Below are 16,307 nucleotides of genomic sequence, written 5' to 3'. Positions count from 1 at the left end.
TGGTTTCACTAGACCAGTTTAATCTGAATGGCAGAAAGAATGAGCATATTCATTCTTTCAGAAGAAGCCGCTTGAAAATGCAGTGCAGTAAATGGAGATAGGACCACTCGAAAATGCGCTATTGCCAATTGATATCAGTGGCCTTCTGCATACAAAATATGATGTTCCGTAGTATAAATGGGCCTTTAGGAAACAATGTCCCAGATTTATCAATCTGCCTGAAACCAAAAATGTCTGGTTTTGCCCACACCAACCAATCACTGCTCAGCTTTCATTTTTTCAGAGCTTGTTAAGATATAAAAGCTGAGCCGCAATTGGTTGTTATGGGGTAAACCATTCAGTTTTGGTTTCCGGTGTGGTGCTGTTTTGGGGGGAAAAAAGCAGCTGCAGTCATGGCCGTAAATGTTGGCACCCTGAAATTTTTCAAGAAAATTAAGTATTTCTCAAAGAAAAGGATTGCAGTAACACGTTTTGCTATACACATGTTTATTCCATTTGTGTGTATTGGAACTAAACAAAAAAAGGGAGGAAGAAAAGCAAATTGGACATATTGTCACACCAAACTCCAAAAATGGGCTGGACAAAATTATTGGCACCCTTAACTCAATATTTGGTTGCACCCCCTTTGGAAAATATAACCGAAATCAGTTGATTCCTATAACCATCAATAAGCTTCTTACACCTCTCAGCCGGAAGGTTGGACCACTCTTCCTTTGCAAACTGCTCCAGGTCTCTCTTATTGGAAGGGCACCTTTTCCCAACAGCAATTTTAAAGGGGTATTCCAGGAAAAAAACTATATATGTGTGTGTGTGTGTGTGTGTGTATATATATATATATATATATATATATATATATATATATATATATACACAGGTTCTTCTCAAAAAAATTGCATTTTGTGCTAAAGTTCATTATTTTCCATAATGTAATGATAAAAATTAAACTTTCATATATTTTAGATTCATTGCACACCAACTGAAATATTTCAGGTCTTTTATTGTTTTAATACTGATTATTTTGGCATACAGCTCATGAAAACCCAAAATTCCTATCTAAAAAAATTAGCATATCATGAAAAGGTTCTCTAAACGAGCTATTAACCTAATCATCTGAATCAACTAATTAACTCTAAACACCTGCAAAAGATTCCTGAGGCTTTTAAAAACTCCCAGCCTGGTTCATTATTCAAAACCGCAATCATGGGTAAGACTGCCGACCTGACTGCTGTCCAGAAGGCCATCATTGACACCCTCAAGCAAGAGGGTAAGACACAAAGACATTTCTGAACAAATAGGCTGTTCCCAGAGTGCTGTATCAAGGCACCTCAATGTGAAGTCTGGGAAGGAAAAAATGTGGCAGAAAACGCTCCACAACGAGAAGAGGTGACCGGACCCTGAGGAAGATTGTGGAGAAGGACCGATTCCAGACCTTGGGGGACCTGCGGAAGCAGTGGACCGAGTCTGGAGTAGAAACATCCAGAGCCACCGTGCACAGGCGTGTGCAGGAAATGGGCTACAAGTGCCGCATTCCCCAGGTCAAGCTACTTTTGAACCAGAAACATGTCAGCTGCCACTTTTGAACATGCCATGTCAGCTGCTGGTATTGGTCCACTGTGTTTTATCAAGGGCAGGGTCAATGCAGCTAGCTATCAGGAGATTTTGGAGCACTTCATGCTTCCATCTGCTGAAAAGCTTTATGGAGATGAAGATTTCATTTTTCAGCATGATCTGGCACCTGCTCACAGTGCCAAAACCACTGGCAAATGGTTTACTGACCATGGTATTACAGTGCTCAATTGGCCTGCCAACTCTCCTGACCTGAACCCCATAGAGAATCTGTGGGATATTGTGAAGAGAAAGTTGAGAGACGCAAGACCCAACACTCTGGATGAGCTTAAGGCCGCTATCGAAGCATCCTGGGCCTCCATAACACCTCAGCAGTGCCACAGGCTGATTGCCTCCATGCCACGCCGCATTGAAGCAGTCATTTCTGCAAAAAGATTCCCGACCAAGTATTGAGTGCATAACTGAACAAAATTATTTGAAGGTTGACTTTTTTTGTATTAAAAACACTTTTCTTTTATTGGTCGGATGAAATATGCTAATTTTTTGAGATAGGAATTTTGGGTTTTCATGAGCTGTTTGCCAAAATCATCAGTATTAAAACAATAAAAGACCTGAAATATTTCAGTTGGTGTGCAATGAATCTATAATATATGAAAGTAAAATTTTTATCATTACATTATGGAAAATAATGAACTTTAGCACAATATGCTAATTTTTTTTAGAAGAACCTGTGTATGTGTATATATATATATATATATATATATATAAAATCAACTGGCTCCAGAAAGTTAAACAGATTTGTAAATTACTTCTATTAAAAAATCTTACTCCTTTCAGTACTTATGAGCTTCTGAGTTGAATTGTTCTTTACTGTCTAAGGCTGGGTTCACACCACGTTTTGTTAAATACGGCTCCCGTATACGGTTGGGAGGAGGGGGGCGGGGCTTAATTGCGGCGCCCGCACTCAGCCGTATTCGGGAACCGTATTTAATGTATGTCTATGAACCGCATCCTCCGGTCGGCTTTGTTTTCGGCCATATGCGGTTTCCCGACCGCAGGCAAAAACGTGGTCGACCTTGTTTTTGCCTGCGGTCGGGAAACCGCATACGGCCGAAAACGAAGCCAACCAGAGGCTGCGGTTCACTCCGGTCGGCTCATAGACATACATTAAATACAGTTCCCGAATACGGCTGAGTGCGGGCGCCGCAATTAAGCCCCGCACCCCTCCTCCCAACCGTATACGGGAGCCGTATTTAACAAAACGTGGTGTGAACCCAGCCTAAGTGCTTTCTGATGACCCCTGTCTTGGGAACTGCCCAGTTTATAAGCAAATCCCCACAGCAAACCTCGTCTACTCTGTGCAGTTCCTGAGACAAGCAGAGATATCAGCAGAGAGCACTGTTGCCAGACAGAAAACAACAACTCAACTTCAGCAGCTGATAATTATTGAAAGGATTAAGACTTTTTAATAGAAGTAATTTGCTAATCTGTTTAACTTTCTGGAGCCCGTTGATGTAAGAAAAAATTTTTTTTTTTTCCTGGAATACCCCTTTAAGATCTCTCCACAGGTGTTCAATGGGATTTAGGACTGGACTCACTGCTGGCCACTTCAGAACACTCCAGCGCTTTGTTGCCATCCATTTCTGGGTGCTTTTTGACATATTTGGGGTCATTGTCCTGTCAGCTTTCTGACACTGGGCTGTACAATGCGACTCAAAATCCATTGGTAATCCTCAGATTTCATGATGCCTTCTATACATTCATGGGACCCAGTGCTAGAGGCAGCAAAACAACCCCAAAACATCATTGAACCTCCACCATATTTCACTGTAGGTACTGTGTTCTTTTCTTTGTAGGCCTCATTCCATTTTTGGTAAACAGTAGAATGATGTGCTTTTACCAAAAAGCTTTATCTTGGTCTTCCTGGTTTTCCCAGAAGGATTTTGGCTTACTCAAGTTCATTTTGGCAAAATGTAGTCTTTCTTTTTTATGCCTCTGTGTCAGCAGGGGGGTCCTCCTGGGTCTCCTGCCATAGCGTTTCATTTCATTTAAAGGGGTAAGAATAGGGGATAAGATGTTAGATCGCCGCGGTCCCGCTGCTGGGGACCCCGGGGATCGCCGCTGCGGCACCCTGCCATCATTACTGCACAGAGAGAGTTCGCTCTGTGCGTAATGACGGGCGATACAGGGGCCGGAGCAGCGTGATGTCATGGCTCCGCCCCTCATGACACCACGGCCCGTCCCATTAATGCAAGTCTATGGCAGGGGGCGTGACGACCACCACGCCCCCTCCCATAGACTTGTATTGACGAGGCGGGCCGTGACGTCATGAGGGGCGGAGCCGTGATGTAATGATGCTCCGGCCCCTGTATTGCCCGTCATTACGTGCAGAGCGAACTCGCTCTGCGCAGTAATGATAGCGGGGTGCTGCAGCAGCGATCCTCGGGGTCCCCAGCATCGGGACCCCGGCGATCTGACATCTTATCCCCTATCCTTTGGATAGGGGATAAGATGTCTAGGGGAGGAGAACCCCTTTAAATGTCGACAGATAGTTCGCACTGATACTGATGCTCCCTGAACCTGCAGGACAGCTTGAATATCTTTGGAACTTATTTGAGGCTGCTTATCCACCATACGGTCAATCCTGCATTGATACCTTTCATCAATTTTTCTCTTCCGTCCACGCCCAGGGAGATTATCTACAGTGCCATGGGTTGCAAACTTCTTGATAACGTTGCGCACTGTGGACAAAGGCAAATCTAGATCTCTGGAGATGGACTTGTCACCTTGAGATTGTTGATATTTTTCTACAATTTTGGTTCTCAAGTCCTCAGACAGTTTTCTTCTCCTCTTTCTGTTGTCCATGCTTAGTGTGGCAAACACAGACACACAATGCAAAGACTAAGTGAACTCCTCTCCTTTTTATCTGCTTTCAGGGTTGATTTTTATATTGCCCACACCTGTTACTTGCCCCAAAGGAGCATCACATGCTTGAAACAATCTTATTTATCCACAATTTTGAAAGGGTGCCAATAATTTTGTCCAGACCATTTTTGGAGTTTATGTCCAATTTGCTTTTTTTCCTCCCTTTTTGGTTTAGTTCCAATACACACAAAGGGAATAAACATGTGTATAGCAAAACATGTGTTACTGCAATCCTTTTCTGTGAGAAATACTTCATTTTCATTTATCATTGTAGGTGAAGCATTTTTCTACACCTTTGCTGGTAATGTGTAGGAGCACCACATTTATTAAATGGTCACAGAGTATTTGATAAATTTTGCGCAGGTCACATTTTCTGAAATTTCTCTATTCACATACACCAAAAAGCTGAGAAGTCTGGGCTGGTGTAGTTTTAGAGACTTTTCAGTGGCTTTGCTCCTTTTCACAAAAAGTCGCAGTTCATGAAACCCTTCCATATTATGTGTATTGCCAAAATCAGTGGATTGCAACTTAAAGGCGCAAATAAACCCTGCTCGCGCCTTTTTTGCACCTTTTGTAGACACAAAAAAAGTCTAAAGACAATGATAAATGTCAGCCTATGTTTTAAAATCATTCAGTTTGGATGATGTAAGGACTTTATCTCAGCCTGTTATAAATAGACAGAAGAAAGGGAAATGACAGGCCCCCCGAACCAAACCTTTGCCAGACACTTTACCGGTGACAGCATCAAGGAGATGCCTCCTCCACCTCATATCACTAAGAAAACTCCATTCTGATTTATTACATGATTAAACTCATTCGGAGTCTGAACTCATCCATAAATATACAAATAGAAAAACAAGAAAAAGAAGCCAAAAAGCATAAATAAAGCTCGTTTGGTCCTGCACTCTATTCCCTAAAGGTTGGATGTTGATATGTTGTTGCATATTTACTTTTGTAATCCTAATTATTTTCCTTATTGTTTTTTATTTTTCTATTACAGCAGATAATGCTTCTTGGAGGCCAGCCTGTGCCTAATGCATTTACAATTTCTTGATAATCTTGTTTTATTGACCAGGTCACATTTTTTCTTTGTCCCAGGGGCAATTTTTGTTTGTATTGAATGTTTTTTGACAGCCAGCCCGGGCTCTGTGCTCTCTGTGTATTTATTCTCACACTAGATAGATGAGTGTCTAAGGCTGGGAAGGGGGATTGTGTAATGATGGATTGTGCTTATAGTGCATTCACTTTTACCCTTTGAAAAACAACTATCCTGAGGCAGAGTTTTGCCCTAAAGTGGGCTGGCTCCGCTCCTTCCACTTCCCGGCTGCCTTGAGTGAGTAAGGTTTTGTCTTGGTTGGGACCTTGAGGCATCAGAATGTGTTTTTCAGAGAATGAAGGAGGGTTCGTTGCTTCTTGATCTACTGCTGTATGTACAGTAAGAATGAGAGTACTTCTTGGTACCTATACTATTCTATGCATTAAATGTATATCGCTCATTGTCATTTATGGGGGTGGGGTCATGTATTGGTGGATGACTAGAGATATACATTTAGGAGTCTGGCATAGATGGGGGTTAAATGACATTTAGCTCTGCTACATGGGCACTTGGCTTGAAACACCTCTGTTATTTGATGCTAATGATATAGTTGACTTCCCTGATAATGCATAGGGCAGGTATGTTTATCACTGTTAACATTTTAATGCTTAATTTAATCTGCCATATAATGGTTTATGCTGTTTCCCATAATCCCATCTCTGTAAGAAATGTAACTGCGAGTGTATTCTGTGAGTATCTGTAGTATTTGTACAGATGATCTTTGTTTCTTGTTTTGTTTTTACTTTGGCAGTTTCACCAGTTGTTCACATGGTATTAAGGTAGGTTTACATGTACATTTGCTTTGCGTTAGTCCCAGCATATCCTGTAGCCATAGGCTGTGGTTGGCAGAGATTTGCAGTTGCACAACATTTACAGGACTGTAGGGTATGTGTCTTTCGGTGTCAGTGCAGGCACATTACTGTAGTTTGATATTCCAGGATATTTTCTGTAGAGTGTCTCCCAGTGTTCCCTTGTTGATGTTGTTGTAGGGCAGCTCCTGCTGACAGCACTGATAAGGCTGCATAGCTGACATACCACAGGGCTGCAGAGACTTGCATGAGGGTAGCCGATCCCCTCTCTGGTAGTATACAAATACATGTAACAATGCAGGGGACTTCTGTTAACTGGAAACAGCATGGAGTGTTTACTGACATGTAAATGCACCCTAGAGGCTTTCTAAAAGTCATCGCACCTCTGGTGGTTTGAAAAATTATATAGATTAATTGTATTTATTTCGTTTTAGTTTTGCTTCCTTTGACCAGATTGTTACAGATGGATATGTTTTAGGGTTTAGCGATTAAAAGGGATTTTTATTTGTTGCATATGTCCAGCAATGCAAAGCTTCTCCAGAAAATGCCAGATGCAACAAACTGGATGCGTTGCACCCAGTGTCTCCTCCAAAATATTTTAGGCAGAGATGGGCAGAACACCAGATCTCGCAACACCTCTGGATCTGAACCCCCCTCTAATAGCCACAGTGAAGAGCTGCAACAATTGACCACATCTCAAGAAGTATCATCTAAGTCCTCAAGAACAGTTTCTGAGTGGTTCCCCCAAAAGATAAAGGCGGATTACTGGGGTGCCAGAAACTGGGCATCCCATGATGAGCTGTAGTCTGATGGCTCTGCTCACATAAATGGGAATTCTTAAAGTGGACAACCTCTTTAAAGGGGTATTCCGATGGAATGGCAATTTTTTTCAAATTAATTGGTGCCATAAAGTTAAACAGATTTGTAAGTTACTTCTATTAAAAGGTTTTAAACCTTCCAGTACTTATCAGCTGCTGTATGCTCCAGAGGAAGTTGAGTCGTTGTTTTCTGCCTGACCACACTGATGTCAGCAGAGAGCACTGTGGTCAGACAGAAAATAACTACATTTTCTCTGTAGTAGCTGATAAGTACTGAAATATTTTTTAATAGAATTGATTTACAAATCTGTTTAACTTTCTGGGGCCAGTTGATATGAAAAAAAAAAAAAATAGTTTTCCACCGCTTTAAGAAAGTTGATACACCATAAAGATCTTCACTAAAAAAAAATGGGAGGTCCAGGATTCTGAAAACAAAAGGAATTCTCGCCTTCAGGTTTCCTTATTATGCACTGAGAAAGCTACAAACAAGGGATGAGATGACTTCTCTATTTAGAGAGTGCTGTGTTTTTTAGTTGAAGGGATATTTTCAACCAGTCTTGTAGATTTTGACTTACTACATAGATAGACCATGACCTGTGTGGATGAAAACCTTCAAAGACACATAATATGAAGAAAGGATGAGCCAGCGTGGAAGTTGCAGAAGGTCCCTTTATTGTAATAAAATCGAAACACAGGTACAGGAAAGCATAATGACGCGTTTCAAGCATAAACCGCCCTTAGTCATATGACCTATGACTAAGGGCGGTTTACGCCTGAAACGCGTCATTATGCTTTCCTGTACCTGTGTTTTGATTTTATTACAATAAAGGGACCTTCTGCTACTTCCACGCTGGCTCATCCTTTCTCCTATCTACTGTTTGGTGTTGCTGCACACCTGCCGCGCTGTGGATTGGACGCATGGTTGGTGAGCTGATCTACTCCTCTCCATATTACATGTATATGACTTGTATGGAAGAATGCAAGGATGAACTGTAGCTTAACCAGACTAGTGAATCAGTCTCTGCAGTCTAGACCTATTCACATGCAAAACAATGTTGGTAAAGAATGACAAGACCTCACAGTGAAAATCGTATGCTATTATCATCTGAATCAATATGCACACAGAAGCTGGTTTTCCTAAATGTCTTGTACTATATGTTGTGAGAAATATAGAGAAGTATAATATATTTAACAATTGCCAGCACCATACAGAAGTATACAATAACATTCAGAAGTAGACAAGCCGGATCTGCTGTCAGTGTAAACATTGAACTGCTGCTTAGTCTTGGGCTCTTTACCATCAGTTTTTGAAGGCTGGATAACCCCTCAATATCACATTATTTTTTGGGTTAAAGCGCAACTGTCATGAAATCTGGGTGCAATAACCTGCACACAGCCTCTGTACTGTGAGCAGGTGGTGGGTATAATGTTTTTACCTAATATTTGCAGGTTTCATGACCCCAAAAAATGCTTTTGATCAAAGCCACTGACAGTCGGATAGGCGTGGTGCGAGGTAAGCGATGCACTGCCGCCGCCACGCCCACCCCCTTTATGTCAGCGCTGGGACCGCTGTGTGATTGACACACAGATCCCAGCGCCTGCGCCCTTCAGCTAATCTAACGTGCGCGCCGCTGCACGCACCACGCCTATCAGACTGTCAGTGGCTTTGATCAAAAGCATTTTTTGGGGTCATGAAACCTGCAAATATTAGGTAAAAACATTGCTATACCTACCACCTGCACACAGTACAAAGGCTGTGTGCAGGTTATTGCACCCAGATTTTATGACAGTTGCTCTTTAAAGACTAACCCATAAGTCACTATTACACTATAGCTTTCATGGATTTTTTCTTCTTTACCTATTTCGTAGCTAATTCTTTTTCTTCCCTCTCTGTTCTCAGAAGTGACAGCAGGAAATGAATGTATTCCCAGTTCCCATAGGAGTTGTCTCAGAGCTTTCCAAGTCTCCTGAATGTCAAATCTACCTCTTTATGCAGCAGTTTTGTGATTTGGCAGAAGTCATTGCGTTATCCTTATTTGTGTTTTAATGTAGGACTTGCCCAGCTTTCCCAGGAACATATAGAACTAAGGAAAAGCTAAATGTTGTTCTTAACCTTTTTTTTTTTCCTTATATCTGATGTCTGCTGGTTCTGGACCAGTACCAGATAACTCTTCTGAGTTCATTTTTAGTGGCATGTTTTGGATTGATAGAGATTCAAGCAATGTCACTCACAGTGCATTAGGTCTTCGTGTTCTAGCGATGTCCCCTCCAAAGCATTTGCACAGCCGGTCAGTCTTTTTCCATCTCAGAAGCAATTTTCCCACAGAAGATAGTGCGGGGGCGTGAGCAAACATTAGCAAGAAATAGAAAACACATCATCTACTTTTTTTTCCCTCCTCACCCTCCTTTTTTCAGAAGAGACAAGCCCACAAACTCTGATTTTAAAGGGACATTAAGGATGCGTTCACACTGCAGCAGAAACTACACAATGGAATTCCCCAAACTGAATTATAGCAGTGATAAATCACATAAGATTGTTAGGTCATTTAGTTACATGTGAACATACCCTTAATATAGAGGCTGATCCTCCTACACTCTTTTTACATTGGTCACTGGCTCCATATGACTAAACTTCTCATACTGCTTGCTGGCATCTGATCATTTTTTATATTTTACTTAAATATTTACTCAGCATACCATTCCTCTTCTTCCTTATACGCGGGTGCTTGGAAATACCCAAATATTTACTTATATATGTTTAACACTAATAATGTCATGGCCAGGTCAGCTATTGATATAACATAAGCCAACATACCAACAACATCAAACATTCTCTAGGGCTGCAGAAAATAATCAAAAAACTAATCAAATCGGGATATGCCATTTGCGTTTACTGCAATTACGTGCCTGCAAAATCTTTACAATTGAATGTATATCCTGTCCTGGCCCCAGACCCCCATGTGTGTATTGGGAATGTGGGAAACAAAATGTGGGGGGAAAAATGATGCATACCTTGCCCCGGTCCGCTGTAGGTCTTTCGAAGATCCAATTTTCCTCTGTGCAGTTCTGGTGTCTTTTGTGCTTCCTTGGCCAGAGACAAGCAGCTGGTTGCAGGATCTACCTGGTGTCCTGTTTTGACCAGTGATTAGCTGAACTGAAAGGTCCTTCAAGTGCAACCAGTTTATCAATACTAAAATCACAACGAAAATCCCAATTAAAATGAAGTGCAATGTTTAAAACACCTATACTTCTAGAGGGAAATTAACAGTTATGTATAAAAAAGTGTGATAGCACCTACGACCAGTGCGCTGCATATAAATATTGGTGCCACACTTGATACCAAAGCTACAGTAGTTAAGGCCTGCAGCAAAAATGATTGAAACACCAAATTAACTAGCCCTCCCTGACATGTTTAACTCCGCCAAGCTTCCTCAAGGGTCTGTGCTAATCCCCCATGCCCTGACACCATATTAAGAGGGATGGACATGAAATGGGGGATAGACATGAAATGGGGGGGTGAAATGGGGTAGATGAGAACTGGGGGGGGGGGGGAATAGACATTAAATGGGAGTATATGGAATGGGTGTGATATGCGTCAGATGGGGAATGAACATTTGTTTATTATATCATAATCGCAATATTTTTCAACATGACCTCAATATGACATTGTCCCCAAATCAGGCATCCCTAGTCTGTATTGTCACCGATACGCCCTCTCATGGTCCGGTGGTTATCAAAGGGGTTCTGGCCCTTTCAGACAAAAAAGGAAGAGTTTATAAAATGCAAGAATGTTGTAGCCATATAAAATCAGCCTAATTTTGATTATATGCATGTGCCTGTAAAGCAGGGCATGACAAATCCCAGGCACCAGGTCGCTACAGTAACTAAGAATTTCATAGTGGTGTCCAGGTTTTTTACAGCCCTTTCCAATAAGCAGTGGCCATCCTAACTAACTGTTTTACTTACCTCCACCTCCGTTCCTGCTCTGATCCCCCGCAATCGATAAGTTACTAGTTATACTTAATATTTCCCACAAAACCATATATTAAATGTGTTCAGCTCCTCCTGCTCTATAACATGATGTTTATGAATTTGACTGTATTTTCAGGCTGACAGGTTACCTTTGAAGCATTACCGCCATTTAAAGAAAAAAAAATTTGCTACATGTCAAAAGTTTTGATCGGTCAGGGCCTCAGTGTTGAGACCGTTTGACCCGTCACATTGCTGTAGAAAGTGAGGACTCAAATGCATTGGCAACCATGCTTAAAAGGGGTACTCCTCCCCTAGACAGCTGGGGACCCCCACGATCTCCCTGCTATACCCGGGTTTGTTTAGAGCGTCATATGCAGTGCCGAAGGCTCGTATCATAGACTTGCATTGAGGATGACGTGGCCGTGACGTGCATCTGATGTCTGTGGTGCTGCAGCTGAGATAGCGGGGGTCCCCAGCAGCAGGACCCCCATGATCAGACAACTTCCCTATCCTTTGGATAGGGGATAAGATGTCAAGGGGCGGAGCACCCCTTTAAAGTCCTGCAAAGAATTGTAAACACTTGCAAATATGCTGAATGTAGTCACATTTCGACCACATTTGGCACCCATATTTGTATTCTGTGGTATACCACAAGTTTAAGGCTACTTTCAGGTGTGAACTAACAATAATTTATAATCCAGTAGTTGTTTCAGCAGTCTTCATCTTAACCCAGATGTTATTGTTACAGTTTCTTTGAAGTAACTGGTGGATGGTAAGTGGCTAGTGTATACAGTGCTATAGGCCATTTTACATCTGCTTTTTGGTGGGCTGTTAACCTTAGTATGTATTACTTTCTATACATTCTGTATATTTTCTGCTGTGCATCAGGCCGTTCTTAACCTACAAACCTTGACTCTGAGCTAAATCAATTTTGGATATTGAGCATTGATTGTGTCATTAGCTGAGTAACAAGGAGTCCCATCATGTTTATCAGGCATACTTATATGAAAGCAAGACATCACCGTAGCAGCTCACATAGTATAGTTCCAGGGGTCCAGTTGATAGACATCCTTCCTGGGATCTGTCTTGAAGCTATTTGGAGGGGCGTGTGGTGGGGTGTACTTCCTTTCCAGTGTTTTATGCTGCCAGATCAACCACTTTCATGATTACTTCAGATGTTGTCTCAGCATCTGCTTCACTTCTTCTCTTCCTGTCGCGTGGGGTGAGTCTTAAGGCAAGGATTTTAAAAGCTACTACTTCTACACTGCAGAGTCAAGCAATGCTTGTAACGCGACTACAATGAGTACGTGAAACTACATTGGTGGCTGTACAGTTTCTTATATAGGATGAGTATACATCAAATTGTTACTTATATTGATTTGTGATGTCATGTTTTTCTATGGACTTCTGAAGCTGATAACTTTGTGACCTCCCTTTTGTATGTATACTATACAAGTACATGTATACAACAAAATAAGGAGGTCATCTTTTTCTTTATCAAGACACAGGCAAAACAGTAGTGTCTGTGTATTTTCATCCCCATTTATGGATCATTGTTGTGCTTGTGTTGGTAATATTCCGTCTTTTTCCAGGAAACTTTGCACATAATTCTGGCATATTTGTATATCTCCATGTATTTGCAAGGGTTGTCTACGATCTATTGTCTGTCTGTCTAGCTATCTATCCTCACTATATCGCTTCCCCACTCTCCTGAAAGGCAAATCTGTCTGGTTATATGGCAATCCGAATGGTGGCTACTTATTTAATGCTGGTTCTGAAAAAGCATGGTGGTAACAACAGACAACACAGGAAAACACAAGTTCACAAGTGATATTTTGACTTAACGGTGTAATTTTTATACAGGGGTCTGGAGCAGTGCACCAAGCCTAAACTACCGTACATAAATAGTGCAGTTTATACGGATGTTGCGGATATGCATGTAGATGTTTGCCTAGATATCTAGTCATTTATCCATTGGGGAACACTTTATTTGGCCTCTGCCCACAATAGCTGATAACAGTGAACAATAGCTTGTATTTACCTGCACAGCAAAGTCATTCATTTTAACCTTTTTCCTTCTAAATGAAACCTGAGAAGGTAAGTATTTGGTTGGAATGTAGAGTAAAAGGTGTTGAGTAAATGTTTTCTGGGGTGTAACATGATGCCCTGTTCTTTTGTTTTGCTAAGTAGGATCAGTCATTTGTAGGATTTCTTATACAGGGTGCAGAGATTTCTTGGGTTTTGCAGGGTCACAGGAACATGCCAAGAATGTGGGTTTTCAGCTAGATCCATTGGTTGTCCATTTGCTGCTACTTCTTGTGAAGAAGTCTTCTCCTGAGGGACAAAACCTGACATGCAGCTTGTGTAGTGTATGATCTCCGCCAGTGATTTCAGCATGGAATAACATCACACTGTAACGCTGTCTTGGCCTTGGCCTTTGTCTAAACTTCTGAGGATACTTGCTTGAAGAATACAGTGGTGGGTGGACTGCAGCCAAGTGATGGTGGGCTGACAAGTCCTCCCCAGCAGCATGTAGGCAGCAGTGACAATGTATTTTGTCCTAGCAGTGGATTTATTATTAACTTCAGAGTCAGCGTTGGTTCTTTTACTGGGAGTACAGGAAGACTGCTGGTGGGTGGAGAGCAGCTCTACAAAGGGGGTGGAGATCCTCACTGCTGTTTCCACAGCTCCGCTTCCCTGTCTGCGAGAATTCACTGTGTGTGCAAGTCACAATTGAAAGGAAGCACCATGGTTTTTTCCCTGGCTTAGACATGTAATTTGTCCACTTTTGACGGCTATCCCGAGAAGGATTTGGTGCTGTTCCTGCAGTCCATCTTCCCTCATCTCCCCTGGTCTTTGCTGGATATATAATAATTGGAAGCAACCTCATCATGATTGATAGCAGTAAAAAGCAGTCTGCTTATACTGAGATTATACCTGCTGGGGATTTTGATCCTTTGAAAGACAAGGAATGTCTTGATCCAAACAGCCAGAGAAGTCTGAAGGAAGGTCAGTAAGCTTGTGGTTTGTGACTGGTGGAGGGGCATGCATTGCAATGCAGTCATGATTACAGCCGGCTTGAGCTGATTCCAGAGGAGTGTGGTTCCAATGTGTGTCTGCAGTGTCCGCATCCTCACATTGTACATCTGTTTTCTGCATTAAGCTGGCTAAGAGGACCAGCCTGTGTGTAGATGACCCAGTGCCTGTCATTGTCGGTCAGGCCCTGCATCTACCTAGGGACATGTCATAAGTACTTAATATGATTATGGACTTTCTTCTGTTTTCTGATGGTTAGTAAAGTGGGTTTCATTGATTTTCATCTGACATTGTTCTATTAACTACTTATTCCCTGCTAGAGGGAAGTATTTTTTAGCCAGTAAATAGCCCTTTATACTCATCCTCTGTCATCATCTTCTGATTTATCTAAATGAAGTTTGACTTTACTAATGTTTCCATATCTGGATTTCATATATTATCTGCAGAGGGGCATAGTAATTCCAGCAATGTCATAGTCCCTGCAATCCTCTTTATGATGGTTACAATCTCTATTCGGATTCATCAAGTATCTGCTTATGACGAAAATACACCGTGGGAATATGAAATTATGTGCAGCAGCTTAGGTCGTGCCTACCTGGAATTGATACTGTGCACTGTACATACTGTCAGGAATTGCTACTACAAAGGAGTTGTTATAGTCAATTTCAGACAAATGCATATAGAAATGTATAGACTCTGGGCACGTAGTACATAAAGCTAACTCTCTGACTTCAGTAGATTTGCTTGCAATCCTATGTAAACTGCTAATCACACATTTGACAATTGCCAAGCTTGCCTCTGCTGTACCTAGGAAACTCAGCTCTTCTGCATTTATAGAACAACACATTATAGAGAGGGCATCATATCCAGCCTTGTCTATAAACAATACTTGCAGATTACATCATCTTCCATCTGTCTTTTGCTGACGGGAATGTATGATCTCATGCTTACTGTGGCCCAAGGTCTAGGTGTAAATCATTACCTTGGCTTCATGAGGAAATAAACGTCCCTGTCTCGATTTCATCTTCTTCTCATATTACAATGTTGCATTCATGGCTCTTTTTATTCCATTCATTTTTGTATTATGTTTGTATTGTTTGCAAAATACTTTATTACATAGAACATAAATGTTGCATGTTAGAAGCAGAGATGAGATTGTCAGATGTCACCAAATATTCATATTCTAATGCAACATATTCCAATTCAGGCACAGTAAAAAGAAATCAAATCAAACAGGAAGAAAAAAGAGGGGTCCTTCCCAATCTGATTGGGACAGGAGGAGTGACACAATGCATGGTGGTTTTACATAGGACTGCATTATCTTATTGAGGTTGCCTTATTTTGAGAATGCCATTTCTGATGGGTGTCTCTCTCTGTGCGTTTTCACTGCAGAGCAATTTCTTGTGGACCTCAGCATTCCCATAGAGATGGAGTATGTTTGCAGATACTTTGACTGTTTTAGTACTCTTCTTCAATTATGTCCTTTTCGTCATTCATACCTACACTAATGTTACTGGTTGCCCATAGAAACAGACATTGGGTTTCTATGCGGTCTGCCATGTGACCTACCTCTGTAACTGTACTCTAAGCACCCACAATGCATTGCTATCTTACAGCATTATGTGAATAGAAATTAATTAATAACAAGTTAATTAGGGAGATTTACAAAGTCAGTTACATTTTTATTAGTGGATTGGTCCTTTCCTTTAAATTGCTAATCCAGCTCTGCTTCATCTGTATGTATGACGTCAGTAATTGTGCCTCATTGGCAGGTCTAGCCTTGTCTATTAAACCACTGTAAAGTTTCACTACTGAAGGTTTATCAAGGACAGTCGCCCAGCAGTGTCATTTTTCACGGTGAGTCAGATGGCTTCTTCTCAGATCATCTTTGTAGTTTACTTAATAAATGGTCTGTCTGTATTGGCTTTATTGAATTCATTGTGAAAAATAATACCGGAGAGAGACAAATGTCAGGGTGCATATTGTATTACCTTAACATATTCTGACTCTATAGATCATACTTTTTTAAAAACTTGTGGTTTGCTGTAAAAGTAACCACAAAACGTTCCATGGTGGACGATGACT

General features: G+C 41.4%; 1 protein-coding gene across 5 annotated transcripts in view; it reads left to right on the top strand.

Moving 5' to 3' along the window:
- Window positions 1–16,307, top strand: part of MRTFB (myocardin related transcription factor B) — a 389,460-nt gene that overhangs the window by 274,467 nt on the left and 98,686 nt on the right. Inside the window, exon 1 of one of the 5 annotated variants that reach the window (XM_056536175.1) lies at window positions 13,834–14,195. The exons of the other annotated variants lie outside the window; for them this stretch is intronic. Within the exon in view, the coding sequence (XP_056392150.1) occupies window positions 14,078–14,195 (118 nt within the window). The 5' untranslated portion in view covers window positions 13,834–14,077. Of the gene's footprint in view, window positions 1–13,833; window positions 14,196–16,307 lie in introns of those variants that run through there. 5 annotated transcript variants of the gene reach the window in all.

This window comes from Hyla sarda, chromosome 8 (genome assembly GCF_029499605.1).
Source record: "Hyla sarda isolate aHylSar1 chromosome 8, aHylSar1.hap1, whole genome shotgun sequence".
Lineage (NCBI taxonomy): Eukaryota > Metazoa > Chordata > Amphibia > Anura > Hylidae > Hyla > Hyla sarda.
Note: the sequence above shows the minus strand (reverse complement) of the source record. Positions and strands in the feature narration are given on the sequence as shown.